This window comes from Rana temporaria, chromosome 1 (genome assembly GCF_905171775.1).
Source record: "Rana temporaria chromosome 1, aRanTem1.1, whole genome shotgun sequence".
NCBI classification, from domain to species: Eukaryota; Metazoa; Chordata; class Amphibia; order Anura; family Ranidae; genus Rana; species Rana temporaria.
In genome coordinates, this window is record NC_053489.1 from 293,884,100 (window position 1) to 293,901,532 (window position 17,433).

Here is a 17,433-nt window from a genome sequence, read left to right on the forward strand (position 1 = left end):
CTTCTGGGGATGCCTCTGACACGAAATCGGGCCCAGCTACTGCTCCCGGCCCTGGTTCCGAGGTGTCAGAGGATGCAGGCCTAGTCCACACGGACAGTAAGGATGACTCTGCTTCAGGGTCAGCGCATGATAGGGTGCTAGTGGGAGCTCTTATCACTGCGGTGCGAGATACTCCGAAAATTGATTCGGTCGGTGACATCAGAGGTGTCGGTCCCTTTTGGGTTCAGTAAGCCGGTCCACACTGCGAGAGTGTTTTCTTGTGTTCCTTATCTGCATACATTTTTGTACAAGGAATGGGATCGGCCGCAAAAGGTTTTTGCTGTTTCAAAATGCTTTGCGGTCCGTTATCCTTTTGAGGAGGACTTCCTGAAAAAGTGGACCTCTCCTCCGTCAGTGGACCCCCTGTGTCCAGACTAAACAAAGTGACCACGTTGCCTGTGAAAGGGGCTCCCGCTTTCAAGGACCCCGCAGATAGGAGAGCTGAGGCTGTGGCCCGCTCCATGTTCACAGTGGTGGGGTCGGCGGTGAGACCGGTCTTGGCCGGGGCTCTAGCGTCACAGACACTTACTGAACCGGCAAAGTTGTTGCTTCAGGAGTTGGAGGAGCTTTAAGCCCCTCCGGACTGTGTGGCGCTGGCCGACCAGTTGGTGCAGGGCCTAAAATTTGTCTGTGAGTCAGCCCTGGATACACTTCCCTTGCTCTCCAGGGCCTCGGCCTATCCGGTGGTGTTGTGCCGCCTTGTCTGGCTGAAGTGTTGGTCTGCGGACTGCGGTCTGCGGACGTCTTCTAAGAAGGCCTTGGTGGACTTAACCTTTAAGGGTGATAGGCTTTTTGGGGCTTCTCTGGATGACATCATAAAGGATACCACGGGAGGTAGGAGCACTCTGCTCCCACAATCTGGTAAGGGGCCTCTCCTTAGGCAGAGGCCTTCCTTTACCATCCCCAAGTGTTTTTTTCGTCCGCCCGGTGCGGCAGGTAAACGTTCCCAGGGCACTAGGGTGCCCGCTGAAGGGCAGAAGCGCCCCTGGTTCCGCAAGCCTGCGGAAAACCTGATTCCGCATGAAGGTCTGCCCCCGCCTGTCTCTCGGGTGGGGGGGCCGGCTTCGCAAATTCACGGCTTGGTGGATGTCTCTTCTTTCCGACCGCTGGGTTTGCGAAGTAGTTTCCTCGGGGTACAAGATAGAGTTTCTCTCTTGTCCGCCAAACCGATTTTTTTTCCTTCCAACCTCCAGCTTCCTCCGGGTCGTCGGGAGGCCCTGTTTGGGGCTGTTCAGGATCTGCTGTTCAAGGGGGTGATCGTGCCAGTTCCTTTACTGGAACGGTTTCAGGGGTTTTACTCCAATCTGTTTGTAGTCCCCAAGAAGGAAGGGGTCCATCCAATCCTGGATCTCAAGGCCCTCAACTGTTTTGTCGGAGTGCAAAAGTTCAGGATGGAGTTGGTTCGCTCTGTAGTAGCGGCACTCCATCAAGGGGACTTCCTGGCGTCCTTGGATATCAAGGACGCGTACTTGCATATCCCCATATGCGCAATGCACCAGAGATTTCTGCTCTTTGCGGTCGGAGAGGACCACTTTCAATTTGTGGCCCTCCCTTTCGGCATGGCTTCGGCGCCAAGGGTTTTCACCAAGGTGCTAGCCCCGATTCTGGCCCTGCTGAGGCAGCGCGGGATCGCTATTGTAGGATACCTGGACAAATTTCTCCTGAGAGCTTCTTCAAGCTCTAAATTAGAGGTGGATGTGTCCATCACCTGCCAGACCCTCCGGGAATTCGGTTGGCTGCTAAATGTTCAGAAGTCGGTGTTGGTATCGTCTCAGCGCCTGGAATACCTGGGGTTGGTCCTGGATTCCTTGGAGGCGAGAGTTTTTCTTCCCACGGAGAAACTACAGACACTGCAAACTGCTGTGCAGCAGTTGGTGACCCAGAAGTGGTCGTCGCTTCGCTTTTGAATGCGAGTTCTGGGTCTGATGGTGGCCTCTTTCGAGGCGGTTCCGTATGCTCAATATCACACTTGTGTGTTACAGAGAGAAATTCTGTCGCGTTGGGACAAGCTCCCTTCATCTCTGGATTACCAAGTCTGGGTGAGTCGCCTGGTCAGGTCCTCCCTAGTGTGGTGGCTGACGTCTCCGGTGCTTCGGGCCGGGAAGTCGTTCCTGCCGTGCCATTGGACGATGGTCACGATGGATGCCAGTCTCTCCGGCTGGGGGGGAGTCTGGGGTGTTCAGTCATCCCAGGGGCGCTGGACTCGGGAAGAGTCCCGTCTGCCACTCAATGTCCTGGAACTCCTGGCGATCAGGCTGTGCCTCTCCAAGTGGTCTCTGAGACTGCAGGGCCGCCCGGTCAGGATTCAGTCGGACAACGCCACGGCTGTGGCGTATGTCAATCATCAAGGGGGCACACGGAAGTTCGGCTGCAGTGGCGGAAGTCGCTCACATCCTCCGGTGGGCCGAAAAGGAACATTCCGGCTCTTTCGGCCGTTTACATTCCGGGCGTAAAGAACTGGCAGGCGGACTACCTAAGTCGCCAAACGCTAGACCAAGGATGTGTTTCAGAGTCTGTCTCTGAAATGGGGCACTCCAGATGTGGATCTTCTGGCGTCCTGACTCAATTGGAAGGTGTCACGGTTCGTGGCCAGGTCAAGAGACCCGTGGGCAGAAGCGTTGGTGGGACCGTGGGGTCACTATCGCCTAATCTACGCCTTCCCTCCTCTGAAGCTTCTTCCTCGTCTGCTACGCAGAGGGGAAGCCGAGGGGATACCAACAATCCTGATTGCTCCGGATTGGCCTCGCCGTCCCTGGTACGCGGATCTGGTGCGTCTGGTGGCAGATGTTCCATGGCGCCTGCCACTGCGAGAGGATCTTCTGTCGCAGGGTCCTATCTTTCATCCTGCTTTACAGTCGTTGGCTTTAACGGCGTGGCTATTGAGAGCCAGGTGCTGAGGGACCGGGGTCTGTCGGATTCGGTAATCTCTACCATGCTGCGAGCGTGGAAGTCTACTTCCCGGAAGATTTACCATCGTACGTGGAAGGCTTGCATCTCTGTGTGAGGAGATGAATTGGCACCCCCGTACATACGTGATGTCCCAGATTCTGCTGTTCTTACAGCGTGGAGTGGATCAGGCTCTCGCCTTAAGTACGATAAAGGGTCGGATTTCGGCCTTGGCTGTTTTTCTTTCAGCGACCCTTGGCGGCGCACTCTCTGGTGCGTACGTTTGTGCAGGGGATTCGGCATGTGGCCCCTCCTGTGCGTCCTCCACTGCCTCCGTGGGACTTGAATTTAGTCCTCTTAGGGCTTCAAAGGCCTCCGTTTGAGGGCATTAGGAAAATCCCTTTATTGACTCTTTCCCAGAAGGTGTTTTTTCTGGTGGCAATTACATCGGTCAGACAGGTGTCTGAATTTGCGGCCTTGTCTTGCAAGGCTCCATATTTGGTCAGCCACAGGGATAAGGTGGTGCTGCGTCCGCAGCCGTCATTCCTTCCTAAGGTGGTTTCGGCATTGCTTGGACGTGGTTCGAGCCTTACGGGTGTACCTGTCTGCTACGGCTCCGTTTTGGAGGTCAGATTCACTGTTCGTGTTGGTGACTGGCCTTAAGAAGGGTCTGGCGGTCTCGTCGGCCACCATTTCTAGGTGGATCAGGCAGATCGTGCTTCGGGCCTATGCCTTAAATGGGCGGGCGCCCCCCTTCCTGGTTACGGCGCATTCGACCAGGGCAATTGGTGCATCTTGGGCTTTCCGCCATCAAGCGTCTGTTTTACAGGTGTGTAAGGCAGCGACCTGGTCGTCGGTCCACACCTTCTCAAAGTTTTACAAGGTGGATGTGAGTGCATCTTCGGATGCCTTCTTCGGCCATAAAGGTTTTGCAGGCGGCTGTTTAAGGTTGAAGTTCCTCCGTTGGGGAGCTCTGGTTTGTTTGGGGTGATGTTAGTTTGCTGTGTTTTCCCACCCCTCGATTTTTTGACACTGCTTGGGGACGTCCCTAAGGTCAATTGCTGCTGTGTCTGTCCATGAACGGAAGAGAAAATAGGATTTTTGTTCTCACCGTAAAATCAATTTCTCTGAGTTCATGGATGGACACAGCACCCACCCCTCCTTTGTTTGTACTGCTTGTTACGAACTGGGGCTGCAGAGCAGAGTGTGGGGGATGTACCCGGGGGAACCGCCCCCTGGGAGGTACTGTACTGTGTGGAGTGTTTAACACTTAACATGCTGTTTTTTCTGCCTAGTCATTCTCCTAAAAGGGAGGATAATACCCAAAGGTCAATTGCTGCTGTGTCCGTCCATGAACTCAGAGAAATGGATTTTACGGTGAGTACAAAAATCCTATTTTTTGTGTAGCTCATTCACAGCCAGCAGGTGTGGTGAGCTGCTGTAAAATGCAGACATGCAGCATTTCACCCACTACACTGCTGTAGTGTCCATTTGTGACACTTCAAATAAATTAAATCGTGCAATGTGCTCAAATGTGCTTCAAACCTCCCACTCACTGCTAGGAAGAATGGACAGCTGCCCTAATGCATTTATTGCGTGGGCAGTGTGAACGAGCCAATAATGTTCATTCTTAGTACATAATTATGTGAGCTACTCCGAGACTGTTAATGCAGTGCCAGGCTCCCACCTGAATATGGATGCTCATAAATTTACAGCCCTTCCCCTTATCGGCATTCAGCAATATGTGCTATGAGCAGTCAAAGCAGGAGGCGATATCTGTTTAAAATGGCAGTGCCAATTGTAAAATAGTGGGTATGACCTGTCTCAACCTGAAACTGAACACCAACATGCCTCCATCCCTGTATATGTGTAAATATGTATATATATACACATGGCTTTTTTTTCTCAGAGAATAGGTGCAGGAACTCTCTTCTTTCGAGTCACGTGTTGTGTCCACCCCCTACTCACCCCCGAGCACCATTCGTTGGTTCCACCCTCTACCTACCTCTGAGCACCATTCCTTAGTTCCGCTCCCTACCCACCTCCGAGCACCATTTCTTGGTTCCACTCCCTACCCACCTCTGAGCACCATTCCTTGGTTCCACTCCCTACCCACCTCCGAGCACCGTTCCTTGGTTCCACTCCCTACCCACCTCTCAGTAATGGATACAGAACCAAGTATCAATTTGTGGTGCTAAGTAATTTGTATATGATAGGAAGTAAAATAGAGCCCCTGTAGCCAGCAACAATGGAGCTCCCCCAGCAACAATAGACCCCTCCCTCAACAGTTGCTGTCTCCCAGTAGCCCCCCCCAGCAACAATAGATCCCCTACAGCAACAATAGACTCCCCCTGTAAAAATAGATCCCCCAGCAGCCAGCATTATAATAGACCCTCCAGTAACACCCCAGCACCACTTGGCATTGCATACATTCAGAGCTGGAGGTGCCAGAACTGCGTTCCCCCGCGTTCCTGCTGAAAAAAGCCGTGTGTGTGTATATATATATATATATATATATATATATATATATATATATATATGTGTGTGTGTGTGTGTGTGTGTGTGTGTGTGTGTGTATATATATATATATATATATATATATATATATATATATATATATAGTGTGTAGGATTGGGACTTTAAATGAGGCATGTGGGTGTGTATGATGGTATACTGTGTGTGTGTGTGTGTGTGTGTGTGTATATATATATATATATATATATATATATATATATATATATATATATATATATATATATATATATATATATATGAGGCATTAAAGGAACACTAAAGAGAAATTTTTTTTTTTAATTAAATAACAAACATGTTATACTTACCTCCCCTGTGCAGCTCGTTTTCGGGTGAATAATCTAATATTGGCTGGTACCTTAAAGCGGGGGTTCACCCTTAGAGGGCACTTTCTCCCCTTAGATTCCTGCTCGTTTTCTCTAGGGGAATCGGCTATTTGTTTTAAAATATGTGCAGTACTTACCCGTCTACGAGATGCATCCTCTCCGTCGCTTCCGGGTATGGGCTTCGGGAATGGGCGTTCCTTCTTGATTGACAGTCTTCCGAGAGGCTTCCGACGGTCGCATCCATCGCGTCACGATTTTCCGAAAGAAGCCGAACGTCGGTGCGCAGGCGCAGTATAGAGCCGCACCGACGTTCGGCTTCTTTCGGCTACGAGTGACGCGATGGATGCGACCGTCGGAAGCCTCTCGGAAGAATGTCAATCAAGAAGGAACGCCCGCTCCCGAAGACCCATACCCGGAAGCGACGGAAGAAGATGCAGCTCGAAAACGGGTAAGTACTGCTCATATTTTAATACAAATAGCCGATTCCCCTAGACCGAACGAGCAGGAATCTAAGGGGAGAAAAAAAAAAATTTAACAAATGGGTGAACTCCCGCTTTAAAGCTGATAATTGTTGGCATCTGTTTTATTATTAACAAGTTTTAAGAACATAAATGTGTTTACCCCTTTCTTCTTTGCAAAATGGAAATTTCAGATTGTGCATTGGTGTACGATTGGATTCCGGGGGTAGGAGATGGAGGGCATGCTTATCCTACATTCTTTTAATTGCTTTTGTTTTGTTTTTTGTTTTCAGTCTTTCTTTGAAGCAGCAAGCATGAATAGCCAGCTTTCCTACAGGCATTTGATCCTGAATTACGGAGTCTGCGTGTGCGGAGATGAGAGTAAGTAATAGTATTTTTCTCTAGTGTATATTTATACTAAAGGTAAATAAAATGTACTGCATTGTGGACACATTCTTGGGAATTAACAAAGGTTCCTCTGCCATTATATTGGCACAGGGACCTGAAGCGTGTGGTGTTACTGAAACAGGTCTATCTGCATCACTCACACAAGTTTTTATTTTAGAGTGAAGTAGAAACTGGTGCAGAGTCTACACCTAATTAACAAAATACATTTCAGTATAGAAAACTACCGCAGATTTTACCATATCGGACATGGTGTACCGTATGTGAACTGTCTGCAGGCAGATCACCTGCCTCTTGGCTCCTGCAATGATTACATTGCACGTGTACAGCCCACATATCGTCAGGGAAAGCTCATATTCCTAGAAATATGCTGGCATGTTAACCCAGTGTTTCTCAACTCCAGTCCTCAAGGAACCCCAACAGGTCATGTTTTCAGGATTTCCCTCAGATGAAACAACTGTGTTAATTACTAAGGCAGTGAAACGGATCAAATCGCCTGTGCAAAATAATTGAAAGCCTGAAAACATGACCTGTTGGGGGTGCCTTGAGGACTGGGGTTACACTACATTCATACATTAGTTAAATTTAATATAAGCAAATACTGGTTTCAATGGTTGTCTTGGCTGTTGCAAATCTTCAACGTTTTATTCTATTCTTAGGTATTTTAGTTCAAGAATATGCAAAGTTTGGATCACTGGATATTTACTTAAAGAAAAATAAAAACACAGTTAATATTATGTGGAAATTGGAAGTTTCAAAACAGCTGGCCTGGGCAATGCATTTTCTTGTGAGTATTTTAGAAATTTTCTAGAAATTCTATTTTGTATTCTGTTGTTTTTTATTTTATTTTTAAAACTCAATAATGGCTTACGTTTGTCAGTAATACATGTGTAAGATTATTTCAGTTTGTCACTGAAGAACTGTCAACTACAAAATCATTAGAGACAGCACGGTCTCCAGCAGCTCTCCAAAGGCTAGCTTGGAGAAATAAGGAGCAGGGGAGTGCCTTGCCATGCCTGTGTTTTTGTGTGTGGGTTGGGGCATAGCTTACTAGCACATATGCAAGGGTGGTTGTAGAGGAGCCTTGCAAGGGAAAGGGGCCACCTCGAAACAGGATATGAGCTAGTGCTCATGGGACCTGCTGATTCTGCAGGAAACCAAAACATATATACCATATTTATAGTACCTCGGAGGGGCTGGGATGAGTGCCGTCAGATTACATACAGGAGAATCTCCTGTTTACATGGCGACCTCTGTAATAGGAAGTCCCGTCTCCTGGGCTGGCATTGGATGACTGTTCTGTCTATCCATAGGAGGCAGAACTTTGTATTAAAGAGACTGACAAGTAAACAGGAGATTCTCCTGTATGTATCTGTTGGGGCTCATTCTGCCCCCTCCCTGTCCCCTTCGAGGCTGCAGATGGGCATGGATCAGGCTTCACTGATGGCAATGGTGAGGCTGCATTCATGACAATGGTTTCATAACCTTGTGTAACATTGTTTAGCCGGCATTATGCACACATACACTATATTACCAAAAGTATTGTGACGCCTACCTTTTACATGAACTTTAATACACTATATTACCAAAAGTATTGTGACGCCTACCTTTTACATGAACTTTAATGGCATCCCAGTCTTATTTTGTAGGGTTGGATATTGAGTTGGCCCACCCTTTGCAGCTATAACAATGCTTTGTGCACTGGTGGACACTCATGTTAGAACAGGAAGGGGCCATCTCCAAACTGTTCCCACAAAGTAGGGATTATGAAATTGTCCAAAATGTCTTGGTATGCTGACGCCTTAGGAGTTCTTTACACTGGAAAAAAGAGGCCAAGCCCAACCCCTTAAAAAAACTCCACCCCCTCCACCAAATTATTTGGACCAGTGCACAAAGTAAGGTCCATAAAGACATGGATGAGGGAGTTTGGGGTGAAGGAACTTGGCTAGCCTGCACAGAGTCCTGACCTCAACCTGATAGAACAACTTTAGGATGAATTAGAGGAGACTGCAATACAGACCACCTCATCCACATCAGTGCCTGACCTAACAAATGCGCTTCTGGAAGAATGGTCAAGCTTTCCCATAGAAGACTTGAAGCTGTTTTAGCTGCAAAGGGTGGGCCAACTCAATATTGAACCCTATGGACAAAGACCCCTTTCACACTAAGGCACAGGCAGCGTTGGCGGTAAAGCGCTGCTAGTTTTAGCGGCATTTTACTGCTGTTTAAACTGCGCTTTTCGGCCGATAGCGGGGCGCTTTTAACCCCCGCTAACGGCCAACGAAAGGGCTAAAAGCGATCATGTTGCAGCGCTGCCCATTCATTTCAATGGGCAGGGGCGGTTTAGGACCGGTGTATACACCGCTCCCGCACTGCCCCAACGATGCTGCTTGCTAAAACACCTTCAGTGTGAAAGGGGTCTAAGACTGGGATGCCATTAAAGTTCATGCATGAGTAAAGGCAGGTGTCCCAATACTTTTAATATAGTGTATGTAGTTATTCACTTTTGTTTTGGCTAGTTATCAAGGATAATACAAGTTTGAAGAAAGACTACCTAACACATATTAGGGCATGTTTAGAATTGAAAGCCTGAAAGTCTTTGTGATAGTCTTGGTGACTGCATTCGTTTTTTGGTTTCCTTTTTTTTTTCACATGGTGATTCTGCCTGTAACACATTTCTGTCCATGTGCAACAACATTCACTTGCTGTACTATATCTACGAATTAACAGATTTGTTACCCTAGGGTGCTAGCTTCTGATCTGGACTACAAATTCTCATAACAGAGGAGGAGGTAGCCCATGGAGGTAACCTAGGCAGGAGTGGATAAGACTCCTTGGGATTTTAGTGCAGCAGAGGCACTGGGGTTTGGGTAGGATTAACAGGCATTTTATTTGTGCTTATTTAACAGACAAAACAAACCTTTGAATGGTATACAGGGAGTGCAGAATTATTAGGCAAATGAGTATTTTGACCACATCATCCTCTTTATGCATGTAGTCTTACTCCAAGCTGTATAGGCTCGAAAGCCTACTACCGATTAGGCATATTAGGTGATGTGCATCTCTGTAATGAGAAGGTGTGTGGTCTAATGACATCAACACCCTATATCAGGTGTGCATAATTATTAGTCAACTTCCTTTCCTTTGGCAAAATGGGTCAAAAGAAGGACTTGACAGGCTCAGAAAAGTCAAAAATAGTGACATATCTTGCAGAGGGATGCAGCACTCTTAAAATTGCAAAGCTTCTGAAGCGTGATCATCGAACAATCAAGCGTTTCATTCAAAATAGTCAACAGGGTCGCAAGAAGCGTGTGGAAAAACCAAGGCGCAAAGTAACTGCCCATGAACTGAGAAAAGTCAAGCGTGCAGCTGCCAAGATGCCACTTGCCACCAGTTTGGCCATATTTCAGAGCTGCAACATCACTGGAGTGCCCAAAAGCACAAGGTGTGCAATACTCAGAGACATGGCCAAGGTAAGAAAGGCTGAAAGACGACCACCACCGAACAAGACACACAAGCTGAAACGTCAAGACTGGGCCAAGAAATATCTCAAGACTGATTTTTCTAAGGTTTTATGGACTGATGAAATGAGAGTGAGTCTTGATGGGCCAGATGGAAGAGCCCGTGGCTGGATTGGTAAAGGGCAGAGAGCTCCAGTCCGACTCAGACGCCAGCAAGGTGGTGGTGGAGTACTGGTTTGGGCTGGTATCATCAAAGATGAGCTTGTGGGGCCTTTTCGGGTTGAGGATGGAGTCAAGCTCAACTCCCAGTCCTACTTCCAGTTTCTGGAAGACACCTTCTTCAAGCAGTGGTACAGGAAGAAGTCTGCATCCTTCAAGAAAAACATAATTTTCATGCAGGACAATGCTCCATCACACGCGTCCAAGTACTCCACAGCGTGGCTGGCAAGAAAGGGTATAAAAGAAGAAAAACTAATGACATGGCCTCCTTGTTCACCTGATCTGAACCCCATTGAGAACCTGTGGTCCATCATCAAATGTGAGATTTACAAGGAGGGAAAACAGTACACCTCTCTGAACAGTGTCTGGGAGGCTGTGGTTGCTGCTGCATGCAATGTTGATGGTGAACAGATCAAAACACTGACAGAATCCATGGATGGCAGGCTTTTGAGTGTCCTTGCAAAGAAAGGTGGCTATATTGGTCACTGATTTGTTTTTGTTTTGTTTTTGAATGTCAGAAATGTATATTTGTGAATATTGGTTTCACTGGTAAAAAAAGAAATTTAAATGGGTATATATATTTTTTTGTTGTTAAGTTGCCTAATAATTATGCACAGTAATAGTCACCTGCACACACAGATATCCCCCTAAAATAGCTAAAACTAAAAACAAACTAAAAACTACTTCCAAAAATATTCAGCTTTGATATTAATGAGTTTTTTGGGTTCATTGAGAACATGGTTGTTGTTCAATAATAAAATTAATCCTCAAAAATACAACTTGCCTAATAATTCTGCACTCCCTGTATTGAACAGGTGAAAACCAAATAAGCCCCTGTTCATTTCTAAATCACATGAAAAGTCGCACCCCATTGCCCGAAATTGAATCGCACATATTGCCGCGCTTATGAAAACGATTTCTGTAATACTTTTTCCCATTTCATTGAGACTTGCATAGACTTTTGTTGTATGAGTTGTAAGTTGCACTGAAATCGGCAATGCAAATTGCACTGATGTGTGGCTTTGATATCTCGCTAAAGTAACCCTTTTTTTAAAGCCACACTGGTGTGAGCGGGGTCTAAGAGAAGTCCATGTTAATGTTTTGCATACACTTTAAAAAATACTTGTATATAAATCCCAACTGTCCCCCCTCATTCTACTTTATCAGTCACTTCCCTGAAGGAGAAACTGCCATATATGCACTGTATATGTCTGCCTTCCAGCTCATTGAAGTGCACTGGAGCCATCTGACCTGGGGTAGGCCATGGCAGATTGGACGAGGTCATCGGCTTAAGTTAACCGCTTGCCCACTGCCTCACTTAGATATATGTTGGCAGAATGGCACGGACAGGCAAAGCAGTGTATATATACGTTGCTTTAAACCTGCCCCATAGCAGGCATGCAGCGGTCTCCGTGACCGTGGGACCCACAGACTCTGTCCGTCGGTGTCCAGCGATCGGGTCACGAAACAGCAAAACGGGGGGATGCCTTTGTAAACAAGGCATCTCCCTGTTCTGCCTGGTGACATGTCACTGATCGTCTGCTTCCTCACATCGGGATCAGCGATCAGTGATGTGTCACAGTAAGCCACGCTGCCCTAGCAGTTAGAATCACTCCCTAGGACACACTTAAAGTGGAGGTTCACCCAAAAACTTAATTTTTATGTTTCAATAGTGTTTATTAAATTTCTTGCACAAACAAAAGATGTACATATCAGCGTAACTTCTTTCTATAGGTAAGGGTTTGACTATCTATTTAACATCATCGAAAGCCTTTGCCTATTTGGGGTTACCACCCCCCATATCACATGGATAACCACATCATACAATTCAAAAACTTAATTTTTAACATTAGATTGAGACTCATTTTGTCAAGGGGAATCGGGTGTTTTTTTTTTTTTAAATCGAAGCAGTACTTACCGTTTTAGAGAGAGATCTTCTCCGCCGCTTCCGGGTATGGGCTGCGGGACTGGTCGTTCCTATTTGATTGACAGGCTTCCGACGGTCGCATACATCGCGTCACGATTTTCCGAAAGTAGCTGAACGTCAGTGCGCAGGCGCCGTATAGAGCCGCACCGACGGTCGGCTTCTTTCGGCTACTCGTGACGCGATATATGCGACCGTCGGAAGCCTGTCAATCAAATAGGAACGCCCAGTCCCGAAGACCATACCCGGAAGCGGCGGAGAAGATCTATCTCTAAAACGGTAAGTACTGCTTCGATTTTAAAATAAAAACACCCGATTCCCCTTGACAAAATGAGCCTCAATCTAATGTTAAAAATTGTTTTTCGGGTGAACTCCCGCTTTAAGCCCTTCCCGCCCCCTAGTGGTTAACCCCTTCCCTGCTGGTCACATTTATACAGTAATCGGTGCATTTTTATAGCACTGATCGCTGTATAAATGTTATTGGTCCCAAAATAGTGTCAAAAGTGTCTGCCATATTGTCACAGTCACGAAAAAAAAACACAGATCACCGCCATAACAAGTAAAAAAATAACAATTCCGTCAAACTACCCCCTATTTTGTAGACACTATGGGCCTGATCCTCAAAAGGGATACGCCGGCGTATCTACTGATACGCCGTCGTATCCCTGTTTCTATCTATGGAACTGATCCACAGAATCAGTTTCACATAGATAGGCAGAAGATCCGACATGTGTAAGGGACTTACACTGTCGGATCTTAGGATGCAGTACCGCAGCCGCCGCTGGGGGCATTTCTTGTCGAAATGCCGCTTCGGGTATGCAAATTAGCACTTGCGGAGATCCACAAAGCTTTTACGCTTATTTTTTTCTCCGTAAGTATTAGTTTGCTGTCGCAAAATTAGGGCTACTTTTACAAGACCTAAACTGTTTACACCTTGTAAAAGTAGACCCTTCTACTCCGCGTCGCTGTCATTTTTTTTATTTATTTTTTTTCCCGCCGCAACTCGTTTTTTTTTTTTACGCCCGTCGCGATTCTCAAAACCCGGCGCAACGTAAAACTGCGCAAAGCACGTCGGGAAAATGACGTCGGGAGCATGCGCAGTACGTCCGGCGCGGGAGTGCGCCTAATTTAAATGGGACTCGCCCCATTAAATTAGGAACGCCTTGCGCCGGACGGATTTAAGTTACACCGCTCAAAATTTCTAGGTAAGTGCTTTGTGGATCGGGCACTTAGGTAGAGATTTTGCGGCGGTGTAACTTAAATTGGAAAAATTACGTTCCGTCGGGTTTTTGTGGATCAGGCCCTATAACTTTTGCGCAAACCTATTCAATATACGCTTATTGCGATTTTTTTTATTTTTATTGATTTTTTTATGAAAAATATGTAGAAGAATACGTATCGGCCTAAACTGAGAAAAAAATATGCTTTTAAAAAAAAAATGGGGATAAGTCCATATAGCATAAAGTGTTAATTTTTCATTTTTTTTTTTTAAATTGTCGCTCTATTTTTGTTTGTTGCGCAAAAAAATAAAAACCGCAGAGGTGATCAAATACCACCAAAACAAAGCTCTATTTGTGGGGGGGAAAGGACGTAAATTTTGTTTGGGAGCCACTTCGCCCAGCAGCGCAATTGTCAGTTAAATCGACACAGTGCCGAAATCACAAAAAGTGCTCTGGTCTTTGGCCAGCCAAATGGTCTGGGGCTTAAAGGGTTGTGTGTGTGTATAGAGTGTGAAAGATGATGCGAGTAGTTGGGCGTTTTGTTTTTTTTGTTTTATGTACCTTTATCCCAGTAGTCAACAAATACATTCACTATTTACATTTAATATATGTGAATTGCTTTACCTGCCTTCCTTCCCTTATGAAAAGTCTGTTGGCATGCAATATATCAATAGGAAACCTGTGTGACTAAAAACTTCTCAGCCCCTTGTATTATGTGTGCTAGGGCATCTGGTATTCCACTTGATTGGACGGCAAGGTTTTACAGGTTAAATGTTGCTGTGCTTAAAGATATATATGTACTTTTTATCAAAAACGAACCCACATTTTATCAGACATTGAGCAGACTGTTTAAAAACTGGATCAAAACACTATCAGCAGTGTGTTTATAGACAGAAAAGCCCTACCCTGCTAACTGGTATTTCAAGGTGGCCAGGTTACCTCATTTGACCCTAAATAGTTCTCTGGTAATGTTTTAAATACATATTCCTAATAGTGTTTAATGTCCAAATAATTATTAAAACAAAATGGTAATTCTTGATAATCACTTTTGCTGAGGGACCATTGTCTGTGGTTAAAGTTTGTATACAAAGAATTTTCCTTTTTTTTGCTAATGCATAGCAACAACAATTTGAGTTCCTACAAAACAAGTTATGGCCATATGTTTTGCTGAATATTCTGATAAGCAACAAATTCTGGATGGTCATTGTGTAACAGAGTGCCCTAGAGCAATGCAAATCGTCAGCGTCCAATAAAACTTAAATGTTCCTTTTGTGTGGGTTCACTGTACAATGAACAAACTGCATATTGGGGTGGCTGGTATAACACTTTAAGTGGACTTTTTTAGGTGGCATTTCTTCCTGTAATATTCGTTTTTATAATATTTACATTTGTGGCAAATTTTTATGCATAATCCAGAAGGCGACCCCTCCCTGGTTTGCCCATAAAAACAAAACAAACAAAAAAAAAAACTGTTAATTTGCGTACAGTGCAACAATTAACCACTTAAGCCCCAGACCATTTTGCTGGTCAAAGACCAGGCCACTTTTTGCGATTCGGCACTGCGTTGCTTTAACTGACAGTTGCGTGGTCATGCGACGTGGCTCCCAAACAAAATTGACGTCCTTTTTTTTCCCACTAACGGAGCTTTCTTTTGATTGTATTTGATCACCTCTGCGGTTTTTATTTTTTGCGCTATAAACAAAAATAGAGCGACAATTTTTTAAAAAAAAAACAATATTTTTTACTTTTTGCTACAATAAAGATCCCCAAAGTTTAGGCCGATAAGTATTCTTCTACATATGTTTGGTAAAAAAAAAAATCGCAATAAGCGTTTATTGATCAGTTTGCGCAAAAGTTATAGCGTCTACAAAATAGGGGATAGTTTTATGGCATTTTTATTAATATTTTTTTTTTTTTACTAGTAATGGCAGCGATCAGTGATTTTTATTGTGACTACAACATTATGGCGGACACTTTTGACACATTTTTGGGACCATTGTCATTTTTACAGCGATCAGTGCTATAAAAATGCATTGTTTACTGTGAAAATGACACTAGCAGTGAAGGGGTTAACCACTAGGTGGCGCTGTAGGGTTTAAGTGTGCCCTATGGAGTGCTTCTAACTGTAGGGGGGATGGGCAATGTGTGACAGGACAGTGATCACCGCTTCCGATTACAGGAAGCTGTGATCGGTGTCCTGTCACTAGGAAGACTGGGGAAATGCTTGTTTGCATTTCCTCATTCTTCCTCACCATGACACAATCGCGGGTATGCCCGTGGACATTGAGTCCACGGACACCCGGTCGGAGTCAAGGAGCTCGCGGCGGGCGCGGGCATACACAATGCCGGCTTCTTAAAGGGGACATATATATACGTCCTTTTGCCTGCCCGAGCCATGTTGCAGACGTATAACTGCGGGCGGCAAGTGGTTATGTCACCTAGGTGTTGACACCTCAGTCCTAATAATTATGTGTTACTATCGGAAGGATGCATCTTTTACAATAATATACATTTTCAAAAATAATATACATTGCTAAATACAGCACTCCCAACCCTCCCCAAAGATGCTGTTTGCAGGACTTTTTGGAACATCCTGCAAGGGCACCACCACAGTGTGAAAAGACACACTAGAATGAATGGGAGGCGGTTTTAAGGCACTTTGCAGAGGCTATTTCTAGCGCTAAAGCGCCTAGAAAACACCCCAGTGTGAAAGGGGTCTTGGAGATCCCTGCATCCACACAAGCTAGGTTGCTGCAGGAATTTTTATCCCACCCCTTTTCTCTGCCAGGACATTCTGACAGTGGAGATTCTCCACTGTTATGCCCTGTACACACGATCGGTTTGTCTGATGAAAATGGACCGTTTTCATCAGACAAACCGATCGTGTGTGGGCCCCATCCGTTTTTTTCCCATCGGTGAAAAAAAATAGAACCCGTTTTTAAATTTTTCGAATGGTTAAAAAATCGATAGAAAAAAACAATCGTCTGTGGGGAAATCCATCGGTCAAAAATCCATGCATGCTCAGAATCAAGTCCACGCATGCTCGGAAGCATTGAATTTCATTTTTTTCAGCACGTCGTTGTGTTTGATGTCACCGCGTTGGACACAATCAGATTTTTAACCGATGGTGTGTAGGCAAGACTGATGGAAGTCAGTTTCATCGGATATCTGATGAAAAAATCCATCGGTTTGTTTTCATCAGATGAACTGATCGTGTGTACAGGGCATTAGAGTTCCCTGATCAGCACTGCTGGCTGTAAAACTGCTAATTAAAGAAGGTTTTCCAGTGGGTCAATTTTACAGAAATCAATCTAACAATCAGCTTCTGTCAAAACAGGGAGGGCTGAACACAGATCAGAAGTTGGCTGGCCCCTGCTGAACCAACCAAATTTCAATCCGTGTGTACCCAACTCTTAGATAAAATGGGGGAGTGGGGTTGCTGTAATGTGTTTAGACCAGTGTTTATCAACTCCAGTCCTTAAGGTGCCCCAACAGGTCATGTTTTCAGGCATTCCATTATTTTTAACAGGTGATTTGATCAGTTTGACTGCCTGAGGCTGGGTTCACACTACTACACTACTTTCATCCTACTTTGCTCTGTGTTCAATGTTTCCCTATGAGAGCGTCTTGTAGCATCCTACACAAGTCGGTCCGACTTTGAAAATGCTCCATGTACTACTTTTGGTCCTACATTGATCCTACTTCAACCCATTGAATATCATTGAAGTCGGAACAAAGTAGTATCCTGTTCATGAAAGTAGGATGGATGTAGGATAAATGTTGGACCAATGTAGCAGAGCAAAGTAGGATGAAAGTAGTGTAGTAGTGTGATCCCAGCCTCAGTAATTACCACAGCCATTTCATCTGAGGGAAATCCTGAAAACATGATCTGTTGGGTGCCTTGAGGACTGGAGTTGAGAAACACTGGTTTAGACAACCATAAACTGACCTCTCAAAACCTGT

The 17,433-nt window shown here is 45.3% G+C and overlaps 1 protein-coding gene across 1 annotated transcript in view; it reads left to right on the plus strand.

The window, feature by feature from the left end:
* The window catches only part of JAK2 (Janus kinase 2), a 278,873-nt gene that overhangs the window by 218,029 nt on the left and 43,411 nt on the right, over window positions 1-17,433 (plus strand). The window contains exons 13-14 of the mRNA XM_040357463.1: window positions 6,535-6,622; window positions 7,306-7,433. Of these exons, the coding sequence (XP_040213397.1) occupies window positions 6,535-6,622; window positions 7,306-7,433 (216 nt within the window). The remainder of the gene's footprint in view (window positions 1-6,534; window positions 6,623-7,305; window positions 7,434-17,433) is intronic.